Source organism: Ruditapes philippinarum, unplaced genomic scaffold (assembly GCF_026571515.1).
Source record: "Ruditapes philippinarum isolate M1 unplaced genomic scaffold, ASM2657151v2 ctg1009_1_1_1_1, whole genome shotgun sequence".
NCBI lineage: Eukaryota > Metazoa > Mollusca > Bivalvia > Venerida > Veneridae > Ruditapes > Ruditapes philippinarum.
Window position 1 is genome coordinate 95,936 of NW_026853088.1, and position 15,735 is coordinate 111,670.

Sequence of the window (15,735 nt, forward strand, 5' to 3'; positions counted from 1 at the left end):
ATTTCTTAAATAGGGTGGCAGGGCCCTTTCTAAGAAAAATCGCAATTTTTTTTTAAAGTACGTGCCAAAATTATATAAATCGCTTTTTTTCTTTTTAAAAAAAATCAAAGAGGCAGACCACAAAATTTTAAAAGTAAATTAAACACATTTAAACCCCCTCAACAAAAACAAAGGGAAGGGAAACCCAAAAACAATTATATACAATTTTAAAAATGCTCAAAAATATATTTTTAATTTTTTTAAATTTTTTAATTTTTTAATGGAAAAAAAATTAAAACAAAAAAAATCCGTAAGGCCCATAAAACCCTTTAAAATTTTGGTTTCTCAGGGCCCTTGTTTTTACTTTTAGCCCAAAAAAGGGACCATTGACCAGAAAACCCCGGGAAAGGGGGTCCCCAAAATTTTAAAGACGAGTATAAAATTAAAAATTTCCGGGACCATACCGTACCCCCTAAATTACAAAGCATAAAAAATTTAAAAAAATGGGGTGTTCAAAAAAAAAAATTTAAACTTTGTACAGTTATTATTTCCCACTTTTATTAACTAAATTTTCAAAATTATTTCCACATAAATATTGCTAGATTTTTACTTTAAAATTTTTGTTGCATCAAAAGACATCCTTTTTTTTTTCGGGGTTTGTTTATTTTAAAAAAAGAAATGCTTTGTATTTTCTTTAAAATGTATTCCCGGTGGGATTTTTTGTTTCCCGATGTTCTTTAATTTATTTTTAGTTCCCCCCAAACCCATTTAAAAAACCCCCGGGGGGTAATTTTTTTGGTTTTACCCTCCCGTCCGTTTCCCCCTTTCCCTCTGTCGTCCTTTTCCGGGCCCCTCCCTTCCCCTCTGTCCCTCAAATCCGGGCCCCAAAAAAGGATCTTTCCCCATTAAACGCAAAAAGTTTTCTGGGAAAAAAATTTTTTTGAAAATTTTAAAATTTTTAAATTTTATATGGATAGATAGCAGTCTGAAAAATTAAAAGCACGGGCTTTTTTTTTTTTCTTCCTGTCTTTTTCTTTTTTCTTTTCCCTTTTTTGAAAAAACTTTTGGTTTTTATGGCAAAAATAGGCCCCCTTTAAAAAATTTGGGAAAAACAAAAAAATATTTGTCATTTTTTCCCCCAAAAAAATAAAAGGAAAAAATTTTTTTTTGAAAATAAAAATATATGTTTCTGAAACATTCCAACCTCCCTCTATGTTGGGCAAGGTTTAACAACTTAAGGGACAAAAATCCAAAAATTAACCCCCCCCCTTTAAATTAGGGAAATTTTTATGAAAAATGAAAGATTTTTTTAATTAAAAACTTCTTTATTTTTTATAAAAAAGTATCTAAATATAAAACTTCATAATATTTCGTGTCTTATCATTACTTTAAGTCACTTTTGGGGGAAGGGTTTAAAAGTCCCAGCTTGACTATTTTAAAGGAAATTTTCAGAACCTAATAGCACATCCTCCCCAAAATCCACATCAAAAATAATATGACAAGGGGTTTTAAATCTAGCGGGCCAATTTTCCCCGAATTATATCCCCCCTTAAAAATTTTTTATTTTTTCCCCTTTCCCAAATTTTTTTTAAATTTTCTTCTTTTCTTCCATGGATTTTCTTCAAATTAAAAAAAAAAAAACATTCATTATCAAAAAACCTACTTTTTAATTTTAAAATTAGAATTATAAAGGGCATGGGGGTTTTCCCTGATTTTTTCATTCCCCAAATTGAAAAAATTTTTTTGGGAATTTTTTTTTTTTTTTTTTTCCCCTTTTTTTACGATAAAAAGAATTTTTTATTTTTTTTTTTTTTTTTTCACTTTTCTTTTTTTTGACTATTTAAAATTTCCTTCCCCCTAAACTGGAGTTATTTTTTTAAACCAAAAATCATTTATACAAAGTTCATTTTTTTTTTCGAAGTTATCCCCCCTTTTTAGTTTAAAAAATTTGGGTTTTAAAAAAAAAAAGGTTATTAAAATTTTTTTTTTTTTTTTCCCCAAAAGGGGGGCTTTTGGGCAGGTTTTTGTTTTTTGTTTTTTCCGTTTTTTTTTTAAAAACTGTTTTTCCTTTAGATTTAATTTTTTAAAAACATTAGAAAATTTTTTTCCAAAAAAAATTAATTAAAAAAAAAGAGAAAAGTTTGAAAAAAAATCAGTTATACATATTCACCCCTGAAAAAATTGGATCTTTTGATTATCTGTTTGTAAACATAATAATAAAATTTAACACATATATGATACAGACAAACTAAAAACACAAAAATTTTAAAAGTTATTCATGTCATTCATTCTTTCCCCAATACATACATATGTAATTCCCAGTGACCATTGGCCCTTGAGAATTGCTGGGTTCTAATCCATAGGGGACTAATGGATTTTTGGGCAATACTATGATAGTTGCGGTTATATGGGAATTTAAAAAAACAAATACCCTTTTCAGCCCTAAAAACCCCAAATATTCACCACATTTTAATTTAATGACAATGTTAAAAACGGTTATTTGTATAAATTATAAAACTGAAAATTATTCTCAATCTAATTTGCAGGGGTTTTAAAATAATTTTTGCCAAAAGTTTTTTTTCAGGAAAAATATTAAGGTACAATGTATATTCAAAGCATGTCCCCAGAAGTTTACAATTAATAGATTTTAAAAAATTCAAAGCACACCCACCACCCCTTATAAGGGGCGCTCACCCCCCTTAATTTGACCAAAATGAAATTTTCAGCCATAAAAAAAATTTTAAAAAAAATTTTAAAAATTCCCCCTTTTTTTTTTGGAAAACCCAAGGTTTAAAAGGCCAAAAAAAAAACCGGGACCTTTTTTAAAAACTTTCAAAAATTGTGTCCTTTGGGGGCAAATCTAATCCCATTTTATTTTTTTTAATTTGTTTCCCAAAAAAACATGAAAGTAAAAAAACCCAGAAAAACTTTAATTTTTTTTTTAAAAACAGGGCAATGAAAAAATATATTTTTGAAAAAAAATTTAAAATTTTTAAAATTATTAGGGCTTTAAAAATAGTTTAATGATAATACTTTTTAAACGGGGAAAATTTTAAAAAAATTTTTTTTTACCTTTTTTGTTTTTGCTTTCTTAGTAAAATTAAACAAAAATTTTAAATTTTTTTTTTAAAAAACCGTTCATTTAAAAGGGGAATAAAAATTTATATATACTAAGAACATCTCTTTTGTCTCCGCAAAAAGACAATACTAATCGTTTTGTTTTACTAGTGTAAGCTGCGGCCAACGGTTTACGCCTTTCACTTATTTTCCAATTTAGTACAGTTTCCATCTTTTTACCATCGATATGGACACGCTGAACTCCATTCTGCTGCCAAGTACAGACATAAAGCTGTCCGGGTGTAGTTACAGTAAGTCCTTTATAATACGTGCCAATGTCTTTATTTATACACTGAAACACCATCTTCCCTCCCATATCTAAAGCTATAACACCATTTATATAGTCAGATACATACATGGTCTTTGATTTTGGATCAATAGTTATGTAAAGTGGGTATCTAAACACACCTTTTGAAAGGCGTATTTTTTTGCTGAATTCACCGGACGATTTTAATACTTGTATTTCTCTTTCCGAAGACCAACCGGACGTGACATACATTTCATCCTCATGGAATGTTATTCCATAGCAATCAATGCTTAGTACGTGACTTCTGTCTTTCTCAATATCTTTGGTCCCAATTTTAAAAATTTGCACCATTTTCTCATTTGGCAAAGTGACAGCAATTTCTACATGAGATATTGTGGCAATATCTCTGGGAGAAGAGTTTAAAGTAGTACTGGAAAGCGGTTTGTAGTCAGTACCAAACAATTTCACGTTTTTGTTAGAGTCGTCTGCCAGAATCACTCGTCCATCAAAAAGGAATGTGGCCCCTGTTATGTAGCAAGGTTTCTTGTCCGTTCGTACCCTTACTTTAATGTCATTTGCAAAGTTGGGTTTTTTGTGTTCGCTGAAACTTTGTATCGAAGAGGTTATGGATGGTTCATATTCACGTGAATGAACAATTTCAATCGTAAGTTCCCCTAACTCTTTCAATCCACCAAGGAATTTTTCTATACTAGTATCGGGTATAAAGCGAAATACCTCTCTCTGGGGCATTGGCTGTATTCGCGCAAGAACTTCTGCATACGTTTGTACAACGCCCTGAACACGTTTGGTCCTTATAAACATTTCTGAATCTGATTCCTTTAAACTGTAATCCAGCTGCTTGTATGCATCGTTTAAGATATTGATAGCAGTCTGTGAAGTTTTAACATGACTTTTCACCAATTCACTTCTCTCAACACATATTTCAACTTTCTTTTGGTTGACAGCATCTTCGAGATTATTTAGAATCCCATTTATCGATTTCCGAAACATTTTGATTGAAGAATCAACAGCATCCAATTGTTGTTCGATCGATTTTATATAGTCTTCCTTTTGCATTTGCACCTCTTTAAACGAATTCTGCATCCTTTTAATGGTCGATTCCAAATCTTTACTCATCCGGAACGCTCTTTTTCCTACGGCTGCTTCATTGAGCTGTAATACTTTCTTACACACTTTGTGATTGGTTAATATGCAAACGCTGCAACAAAGCGCCTCATGCGTCTCGCAATAACTGATTAAAACGGCTCCATGATCATGACATTTTTCTTGAATCCTTGTAGAACTTTTGACAACCCGTTTCTTAGTTAAACTTATTAAAACATGCGATCTTGTTATCGGTGCCTTGACGTGGGATTTTGAACAATATGAACAGAAATGTCCGTTGCAGTCTTTACAATATTTCACAGCTACCATTGGTTTTCCAGCAAATCTGCACGGATCACAACTCAACTCCGATGCATGTAAGTCGACACTAGCTTTTCGGACGGAATTCATGTTAAATGCGATGAAGTTATTTTTAGTTCCCCTTGTTTCGTTACAGTTCTCTACGCTATAATGTTAGTCCTTTATCAACTGCAGTCTATATTCAAAACTTTTAAGCAAATATTTTTCACTTCATGTTTGTTATGTTTAGTTGATAAAACACATTCTCTGATATTGTCACAAGTCACCGTTACAGTTCATTTCGGACAATTATATTGCTTTTGTTTTTGCTCATGCTGAAAATAATGTGTGAAACATGATATCACTTGTATTTCAGTAGATCTATTGATTAATATATGAACTAAATGGCCCTATCAAATTGTTTAATTTTACATTTGTACTTACTTTCAATCTTACTTTCTGACTATGAAAAAAAGTTTTTCATGCACAAAAAAGGCATAATTTGTATGAATCCTTTTTCACTGAAATCTTTTAGAGGAGATCCACTGAGAAAGATAGATCTGTTTGTTAAAGTAGCGTGTAGAAATCTCATATTTTGCTTTATTGAATTTGTTGCACCGGCTTTACCGGTTTAATAATATTCACGTAATAGATTAATGCATTTCTGCTTTGTTTTGCATATATCATATTTATTTAAATTGCCTGCTTATAAATATAAAGACGATTTTTGTGTAACATAATCATAATATTTGTTTTTTATAATACTTGTTTCTTCGTTTTCAGGTTTTGCGCCGATTTTAAAGCATTATTTGATTATATCTCGACGGAAAAAGCACCTTATCGGCTTTGCTGGATAACTAACAAATAATAACGTATTTGTTCGCAAGCGATCAACTATTCAATCTAGATGAATTTTGATTCAGCGACGATAGACAAAATATCATTAGACTGAATAAATGAAATCAATTGTCTCGTCGCACGCGGATCTTAAATGTACAGCAAACCCTGGAATACTTATCCAATGCTGTCCCTATAGGATTTAACTCAATACAGGATTGGAGCAATACCTCTAGACTCTTGCTGAAATCATGATCACAAAATAGACAAATACGATATTTTCACCGAATATCACCTTTTACATTCCTCATCGTATATAAATCGGTGTGAAAAGTTGAATTAGACGTTTTAAGGTGAAAAGGCGAGATTTTAGCATTTTTTCATTCAAGCGTCTTGTCCGGTACATACCAGAATACGGTATTAAGGTGGTGCTCAAATCCGTTTTTATTTGTTTGGGTCGTCAGACCAAACAAATAATGGTAGCGAAATTTCAGAGTCTAATGTTGTTAATTGCAAATGCCGAAAGTAGTCCACTTTTTTGAAGCGGTTACTTCCCTTTTGTATGTACACTAAAGCCGAAAAATTCAGGGGAGATCACTGCGTAAAGATGGTCAAAGACAGGCGCATCAATTTTCAAGCAAAGTAATTCCCGAATGGTCGAAGATTTCTAATATTGTTTTATTGTATTTTCTGATCGAAAATAACTAAATACAAAGCGGACATTCAATCTCTGACACTGAAGTTTACGACAAACCTAACAACAAGTAGTTCTCAAAACAGCTTTAAACTAGCGATTTAAAAGAAAGAAATATTTTATTTTGTTACAAGTATCCAACAAATTACAACGCATTTAAAGTTTAACAATAGCGTTGGCTTATAGAATTGTCAATAAATGCACAATCACAAATTACGCGGATGAATATGATTTTATCAATGAAAATACTATTAATTACCGAATACTACACAAACCGAGTAGTGGAATATATAGATTCTACAGGTCGGACTGTTTGGGCGAGAGGATTTTCGCTAAAATATTTACTTCAATTTTAAACAACAGGTTTACCCTGAACAAAATACCTCGAAATTAATAAGGATTACAAACCCGAAATGCAATGGAAGTTCTAAATTTAGAATGACTTGATATTATTCAGACTTCTGTGTATAATTTATCCGTGGTACAGTGGTAACGCGCTCGCTTAGTGAGTGAGAGGTCTCGAGTTCGAATCCCAGTCGAGGAAATTTTTTTTTTTGTTAAATTCTTTTTTAAGGTGGACCATGGGTAATGCATAAACTCCATTTTGAAGAGTATTCAAATAGGCTAAATTCGCTTGCAAACTACATTGAAATTGAGGGGCGTGGGTTCAAGCCCCAGATGGGGCAACTTTTTTTCTTTCTTTTTTTCCTTTTTAACATTTTTTATGTATCTCTCTGATCCCTTATGAAAGAAAAAAGGGTTTGATTTAAATTATATAATTATTGTAGGTATTTATTTGCTAAATAATGACAAAATTAATAGAAAATATGATACCAGATATTTTTAAAGTTTAATAAAATAAAAACTACACGGTAAAAGTATTTTATATTTCACAGGATCAACCAATATACCTTTAAAAAAATTTAGGCAAACTTTGAAAACAGCCCCTCATTATGGTAAATTTTAGGAATATTTTGAATAAGGCATTTTAGATAGGGAAATGGTAAAATTAGTGTTTAAAGTGGGTGGGGTAGGGTAACATTTTTATACATATTAAGAACATTTTGTTTAGAAACAAACATTTTGCTTGTGTAATTTGTTACCTGAATGTTACTATTTGTTTCTTAACAATGGGTAATAGAAAAATATTTTTTATAATGATGATATTACAGATTATTTAGAGTTTCTTCATTTCTGAAAATAAGCCCTTCTAATGGCAAAGTCTTAGTTTAGAAATATAGCCATAACTCATAAACCACACGGTAAATTTTATTTAAATTTTGCATACAGTTCACCTTGAAGACATATAACTGTCCTATGTTGTCAATTTTACAGTTCCTTATGGTGCCCATTACCCATGGTCTACATTAAGTGTTTTTGTTAAGGAAGTAGGCATGATATGCAAGGATAAAGTGTGGCTGTCGTAAGAAATGAACATAAATGATTTTTTGATGCAACTCTAGTTATGCAGAATTCCCTATGTATCAAACTCTGGTGCCTTGCAAAATGAATTATAATACATAAAAATAAACCTATACAGGAAAATGCATACAGATATACAGTTGATTTAGATTGCAAAGATCAGAAAATACCACAGAACTTGCAGCCCTTTGATTCTTTATAAATATAAATGCTTATAGTAAGCTCCAGGATTATTTACATCTGTGTTAAACAACAGTTAAAGTCGTTACAAGCCCTAATTTAGAATAATATGGTTTTCTTCAGCCCGTTCACATATAAATTCACCGTGGCTGAAGGGTTTTCGGGCTCGCTTAGGAAGCGAGAGGTCTGGAGTTCAAATCCCAGTAAAGGTAACTCATTTTTTTTCTAATTGTTAAAGTCAAATAAACATTGGATTGAATATCAGTGTTGCAATTAGTCTTATAGCCAATTTACTACAATTAAAACGCTGAAAAGCATTGGTGGCACTATACATATAATCTCACAACCTGCACCTTTCTTACATTCTGAGACCCAAACAAATTCAGCGCCTTCTGTGCTTTGATTTAGTCTCACTCCTACCTAAAAAACTTACGGGGCAGACTTAACATGTTTACATACATTGCTGTGAACATGCTGGTGTAAACATAATAATATAGGTGAACATTGTTTACATAATTTAAGATATCGTAATAGTTATAACAGCAGGAATGAAAACTCATAAAGTCGTTTCACACTTTATTCGGAAAACATGCAGTTTTCATGTATTAAAAAGTAACTCTTTTCGTGTCCAAAGATTTATCTGAGCAAAAATTCTTCTTTAATATTCTTTAGTATGTCTGGGTTCATCAAGATATCTATAGCACAAGATGCAAGGACCTTTGCTTGTATCAAGGCATACTGCTGAGCTTTAGGGTCACCTAAAAGTAAAAAAAAACTATGATAATGAAGGAAAAATAAGTCAAAAGCACGCAGAAAAATAAAATTCAGTTGCCAGTAAAAATCATAGGTCAAAGTGCCATTCGAGGGTTGAAAATGACCTTTAAATAAATAATATAATATTGCATTGCTTAAGTATGTAATGTAGCTCACTAGTACCTATGGTATTGTGTTTTCTTTGAACAGTGTCACTAGTTTAAATATGAAAATTTCAAATTCAAAATGCATATTGACTGAAGTTTATCTGTTACAACCGTAACCGAATAGGAAAGAAATCACTAAGCCTAGCTTCTTTCTTTTATTTATTTAACATCAGTTATATTGAAACTTTTATAAATGTCTTTAAAATAAGCATTAATTCTAAATCATTATATGTTTCTTTAATAAATTGTCTTTAAAATAAGTATAAATTCTAAATCCTCACCTGCTTCTTTAGTAAATTCTCGGGTATGATTGACCGCTCTACCACCAATGTAGAAGCTAGGATGTATACTTGGAACTATTTGGGACACATTTCCCATGTCTGTGGAACCAAGTACTGCACTTTTAACGGTGGGAACATCGTCTGTCTGTAGAGTTGCTAAGTTTGACTGATACAGGCCAGCCATGACTTTATTGTGTAACACGGCAGAAAATGGTTGACCGACCAGTCCAACTTCAACCTGCCAAGTAAAAACGTCGATCATGCGTAATACTAAATAAGACTGAATGTTTGACATTTAAGGGTAATCAGTTTATACACAAAGAAAATGTTTGAACTTTTGTTATAAAATGTCCTAGGCAACAACATATAATAAGATTATGATTCTGAAAAGGGGAGATCTTACGAGAGTAACAAAAGAAAAACAAATATAGAAAATCACACATCTGATTGTTCCTGTTCATAAGAAATGCATGTAATGCAAAGCGTAACATCTCTTGTGCATCACAGGACTGGTAAGATCGGTATTCAATCCCTCAGCAATAAACTTACACTCAATAATCCCTACATTTTGGAGGTTGGGGCAACGTTTTATAACCACCTCAATCATCACAATATTACACAATTATACCTGATAACATTTATGCAAAGACTTTATATTTTGTCACAAGTATTGCAATAAAATGGCCATTATTTGTAGATAGGGTGTGACTTTAATGCATAATATTTAAATAGTTTAGTACTTGACAGCCAGTTGCCGCCGCTGCTGCTTTGTATATTTCTACAACTTTCGCCTTGAGTGTTTCCTTTTCAGCGTCTGTAGGCGCGCGGAAGGAGATGTGTAGAACGGCTTTCTCGGGTATGATGTTCACTTTTACGCCACCTTCTTTTATAATACCTACAAGTTATAAACATACGTTCCATATTTCCAGTCTCCCAGATGGGGGAATTTGTCTTATACAAGCAGGAAATTTGGACTAAAATAGGGTGATGTTGTAAGAAGGGCGTCTCAAGTAATATATTTTCACCATTAATTCAGTAATTTCATTCTGATTTGAGTGACATTTGTAAACTATTTATTGAATATCGCTAAAATGTCTACTTATAATTAAATTCATAGTGACAAAAAGACCGCTTTTCATGTAATGATGAATCAATTTGTATCACATGAATACAGTAATGCCAATTATTGCAAAGATGAATTGATGACGATCTTAAATTTCATATTATTTGATAAGCATCATTGTTGCTTTAAACTACTTCATACCCCCATATATCACTTATTCACTTATTACTGATTTTTTCTCTTATTAATATACAAGCATGAAAATGTATGAAAATTTAAATCCACGGTAAATCAAAATACAGGTAATTCTTTATAGAAAATCAGAAATTTCTAATATTTTTACACATGGCACAAAAAAAGCAACCAGATGTGGTAAGGTATCTTACAGTGCATGCGCCAGTTTGGCTTCATTTGTTGTCGGAGACAGGCAATGCTGTTGTAACACATGACTGCAGCGTCCAGGGCATTGATCCCTTCCCACGGATAACCTGCAGCATGTGAGGCTTTCCCGGTATATGTTACCTGTATACTGTACATAACATACCAAAATTGATATATCAAAGTTACAAAAATGCGAAATTAACTAATCCAGCTAATGTTCGTTTATATATTTAAAAGTTAAAAAGTAACAAATAACATTTTTGCATTTAGCGTACGTATTGCTAGCTTAAGATAATAATGAACCAATTTTGTAAAAACAAATATCTTTGACCGATCTTGGCAGTTTTTTGTTTAAAAAGAAAACGAATACTTCTGGTAACTCGTTTACTTTTAGTTCTTGTAATATTGTTTTCTCCACTTTTCGAACATTTTCAAGTATGCAAAGGTGTATATCTGATGCAAAAAATATTGTTTGGATTTTAAAAAAGAATACTTCCAAAATGTTTGTATAAAATAAAAATGGCAATTAATTGCCTTAAAGCGAGTGGGGCATGCACAAAGTCATTGCTAAACGGATAAAACCCTACTTAAAATAGCAAAATAATATTTTGTTCCGGAACATTTTATTCTGTTTGCGTACATTTTTCATGTGTATTAAATAACAGAGACATTCTATGTTACAACTTTTTCGGGAATCAGCCATATAATAATGAAACCAATATAATGTTGATAAATTTTATAAAAATATTTCATAAGATATAGATTTAAACCCGTTAAAATTGAAGAATGTTGAATAAAAAATAAACAAAAATGTCGTTTGCATACGTTTCTCTTGAAAGCGCAATTGGCAAAACGTCATTGTCTGGGAACGGATGTGCCATCATAGCAATATCAATGTCTTCAAATGCACCTGCATTTATCAAATCTATTTTGCCACCGTAGCCTTCCTCTGCTGGCGTCCCTAGTACGGTTACCTAATCAAGAATGATACAAAACGCTTGTATTTTTACTTAGTATCTATGTTTTATCAATTGTTTGTATCATATACACATATTACTGTTGTAATTTCTACTGCTGATAAATTTTTCAAACACTTTTTAACGTTGTCGAATGTTATCAATGTGTTTAAAAAGAAAAAAAAACACGTCAAGGAAGAGAGTGTTGCTGGTTTTGTTAAAGTTAAATCTATAAAGGGTCATTAACCACAAATGCATTTGCTGATTCTCGACCAAATAATTTATGATATGGGCAGCTATATAGAATCTGATCATCATAGAAATAAATCTGACACTCAGTATATACAAGGAATATGTTATGTGAATATGATTTTCAAATAGATAATTTTACCTTTCCTTTTATATCATTGGAAGATTGCAGCGCAGCCATTAACCCTAGACCAGCTGCTACCCCGACCTCAGCTATCAAGTTATGACCGCACGCATGCCCAATGGACGGTAAGGCATCGTACTCGCTGATGAAAGCAATATTTGGCGTAGATGAGGTGCTAATAAATGTTGCCCGGAACGCAGTTTCCATTTTGTAAGACCTTTCAGTCTGAAATTTAAGGTGTTTTTTTTCAAAGTACAAATGTAATCAGTTAATGTAGATAACATTCTGTTATATCATCTCGTGTATCCCATCGGCAATGTATAAAACTAATGTTTATGCAATTGATGTATATGCACATTTGTGACTGTGACAACTAATAATTGACAAGCTATATAAACATGTTCAAATCGATTATTAAAAATAATCATACCTGAAAACCATGTTTCTCAAGGAACGTGGTAAGAAGTTTGTGAGCGTGTTTTTCTTCAAGTCCTAGCTCAGGATTGCTCCATATACTCCCACTGATCTCTTTCAGTTCTGGTGCAGCTCTGTCAATAGCATCACATGCAGTCTTTTTCGCCTTTTCTATAGCTGATTCCATGTGTAATGTATTATTTCGCAGCGTTCTTAATAAATCTACATTAAAACTAATCCGATTTACTTTTGCAAACAGAGATGTAGTATATATATATTTGATGTAATCGTGAACTGAAAACTATGTCACATATTCCATGAGATTATAATATTTTGATTGCACATATAGATCTACTTAAAAATGGAATGTCACGTTAGCTTAAGATAAAGATACAGCACTACGTGTTTATTTACGCATCTATTTATTTTCTCTATCACGAGTTAATTAAAACCCATTGGTTATATTAAACACAGTAAGAAGTTGTTCAAGTGTCTTTACGTACCGTTTTTTATCACTCCCAAATTATCCAATTTGAGTTGTGCATATGAATTAACGAGTCCTTATGATATGTAAGTGGATAGTGAAATTTTTTAGCAAGACATCCAAACCATTTGAAAACTCATTTTGTGTAAACATGATACAATGTATATAAATTATCATATGTTTTTATGACTTGGCAAAGCTTATGATCAAAGTTGTAAAATAAGTACATGTATAATTATGCTTCTTATCTGTAGCATACCACTTTTGATTGTAAATAATATTTCTAATAGACTGTCCAAAACTTTTTTCTCACGGATATTGATGTGAAACGTGAACTACACAAACAGGAGTATAAAATGTTATTTTTAGGAGAATTTTAATTGAATTTGGTATATTTGAATGCATGCTTGGGTAATTATAACAAGCGAGTGTATATATGTTATGCGAGTACATGTATATTTGAAGATTATCTGCACACATGTTTACAGTGTGTCTTACATATGTGTAGATATAAATGTATTAAAATTTCATAAAAGTATTGATGTTCCAATCTAAGCAGAATGTATGTTAATTTTACCTTCGAAAATAATAAATATGCAGATAACAAGCACACATTAATTTAAACCACTAACAGCGATCTCTGTAGCAAAGCAAAGGGGGGCCACTGCGTAGGTGTTTACAAATTTTGCCGCGTTGTGTCCCGTTTTATGTACCGTATACGAGCGGTACCACTAAAATACGCAACGGAGATTTTTTGGCGCAACGGACGCAACGGGCGCAACGGAGATATTTTTTTTTAAAAAACCGGCACAACGCCTTTTTTTAAAGTCAATGTGCTATATTTAAGCATCTAAAATGATTGTTTAGCACTATTAAGAAAGCATGTTTTAAAATGTTTCATAAATTGTATATGTCTAATGGCACTGAAGGGTTATATGCCTGGCGAAATGGAAATTTCATGGCGCAACGGAGATATTTTTTTTAGAAAAAACCGACACAACGCCTTTTTTAAAGTCAATATTGCTGAATTTGAGCATCTAAAATGATTGTTTAGCACTTTTAAGTAAGTATGTTTTAAAATGTTTCATAAATTGTATATGTTTACACTGAAGGATTATATATGCCTGGCGAAATGGAAATTTCATGGCGCAACGGAGATAATTTTGGAAAATCGGCACAATGTTTGTACTAATATATGAAATTAATTAACACCAATGTTATTTGAATAAATAAATTAAAAAAAAAATATTTAAAAAACTTAATCGTATATCAAATAATCAAATAGCTGCAATGTTGATGTTGTAAAGGGTAGTGTGCCGGAGAAATGGACATTTGGTCTGCGCAACGGAGATTTTTTTTTTTTTTTTTGGCGCAACGGAATTTAAAAAGAAAACAATGTTTGTCCTAATTAAGTTGTAATAAATTATGAAGAAGTAAATCATTAAAGATATTAACTGAATTACTCAAGTGGTGTAATAAAAGTCTGTTTTATTAATTTAAAAATGGAATTAAATACGTTTTTATCGTTATGGCTAACACTGAAAGACAAGTATGGATTTTACAATCTGTTTCATTTTTTCCCTTTCAATCTGTTAGTACTCGTTTAAATTTGATCCTATAATTTTTTAACTGTAAAAATTATTTTCTTATTTCTGCTGCCGGGAATTTTTAAGCAAATCACTTTATTTGTTAAAAGCATGACCAGTAGCAAGCAATTTGCTAACCATATTACATTATCTTTTTAATAATGATTGAAATATTTTATGCATTTTTAAAATTAAAAATAGTATAGTAACTATACAAAATATTAATTGTTTGATAAAGTTATTAAAATAGTAAAACGACATGCATGTTACTCAGAATTTGCTGTTCTTTCTATTGCCATTTTAAAACAGTAAAAAACATAAAATAATACTTCCCCGATCAGAAAACCCCGTTGAAATCAAATGCAGCTACTGTTTATTTAGCGAAACAACAGCAAATATGGTGATTTGAAGAATGTTTATCACGGGTGTTAAAGTACCGATAATTAAATTTACCAATGACACGTGGTTGATGTTTATTGGACACACGTTTTCACACCATTTAGAAAATGTGATTAAGAGGAACATGTATTGACTTTAAGGTATTAAAATATTTTTTCTATAACTTGTTATTGTCGAAAATATTGCCTTTGAAGCTTATAAGCCAATATTTCACTCAAACTATGAGAAAAAATGGTATATGAAATGTGAGACGTAAATAAAACTTTTTGGAGTCTGAATCCACCACTGATGACGGTCAAGTTTTCTATTACAAGTGTTAAAAACATTATTAAACACCCGTGCCATACACGTGCACGATACGTTGCTAATTGCTAACAATTCTCGTGTAATTGATTACCTTTTGTCAATATCATAATTATGAAATATTTGGATTGCTTTTGATGAAATATACAATGTATACGCAACAAACAATTATTGAAAAAGTACACAATGATTAATGAAAGATAATAAATTAATAAAATAATATAATATGATAAAACTGTTATGATAATCCCCGTTGCGCCGAAATAGTCCAATTTGCCGTAATTTAAATATCTTTTACAATATCCTATTTTCAACATTCAACTTGTTATTGTCGAAAATATTACAATTGTTAAAAGCATTAAACACCCGTGCCATACACGTGCCTATGCATTGCTAATTGCTAACAATTCTCGCGTAATTGATTACCTTTTGTCAATATCATAATTATGAAATATTTTGATTGCTTTTGATGAAATATACAATGTAAACACAACAAACAATTATTGAAAAAGTACACAATGATTAATGAAAGATAATAAATTAATAAAATAATATAATATGATAAAATTGTTATGATAATCCCCGTTGCGCCGAAATGTGTCCATTTCGCCGTAATTTAAATATCTTACAATATCCTATTTTCAACATTTTCTAAAATAAAGGAAAGTAAATCATTTTTAAAAGACTGTTACTTA

General features: G+C 31.3%; 2 protein-coding genes across 2 annotated transcripts; both read right to left on the reverse strand.

Annotated features, from left to right (window-relative positions):
* Positions 1–3,139: 3,139 nt before the first annotated feature.
* Positions 3,140–7,369, reverse strand: LOC132733534 (uncharacterized; the record flags this gene model as incomplete). Its single annotated transcript, XM_060720197.1, has 1 exon — positions 3,140–7,369. A coding segment is annotated over exon 1 (1,719 nt), but the record flags the coding sequence as incomplete, so codon positions are not given.
* A 1,074-nt stretch (positions 7,370–8,443) lies between these two features.
* LOC132733578 (peptidase M20 domain-containing protein 2-like) lies at positions 8,444–13,444 on the reverse strand. Its single transcript, XM_060720243.1, has 8 exons — positions 13,330–13,444; positions 12,285–12,490; positions 11,873–12,079; positions 11,351–11,499; positions 10,531–10,673; positions 9,822–9,976; positions 9,082–9,319; positions 8,444–8,638 (listed from the first exon to the last, which is right to left on the reverse strand). The coding sequence occupies exons 2-8, from the start codon at positions 12,453–12,455 to the stop codon at positions 8,517–8,519; spliced, it is 1,185 nt and encodes a 394-aa protein (XP_060576226.1). The 5' UTR covers positions 12,456–12,490; positions 13,330–13,444; the 3' UTR covers positions 8,444–8,516.
* Between the last annotated feature and the right edge of the window lie 2,291 nt (positions 13,445–15,735).

Bases quoted from the DNA above. Each gene is read 5' to 3' on its own strand.
- LOC132733578 (XM_060720243.1), bottom strand. From the start codon at position 12,455: ATGGAATCAGCTATAGAAAAGGCGAAAAAGACTGCATGTGATGCTATT. The intron at 10,674-11,350 runs GTATGCAAACGA...TGTTATGTACAG, and splicing joins ATTGCGCTTTCAAGAGAAAC to TATACAGGTAACATATACCG. The intron at 9,977-10,530 runs GTAAGATACCTT...TATAACTTGTAG, and splicing joins GCCAAACTGGCGCATGCACT to GTATTATAAAAGAAGGTGGC.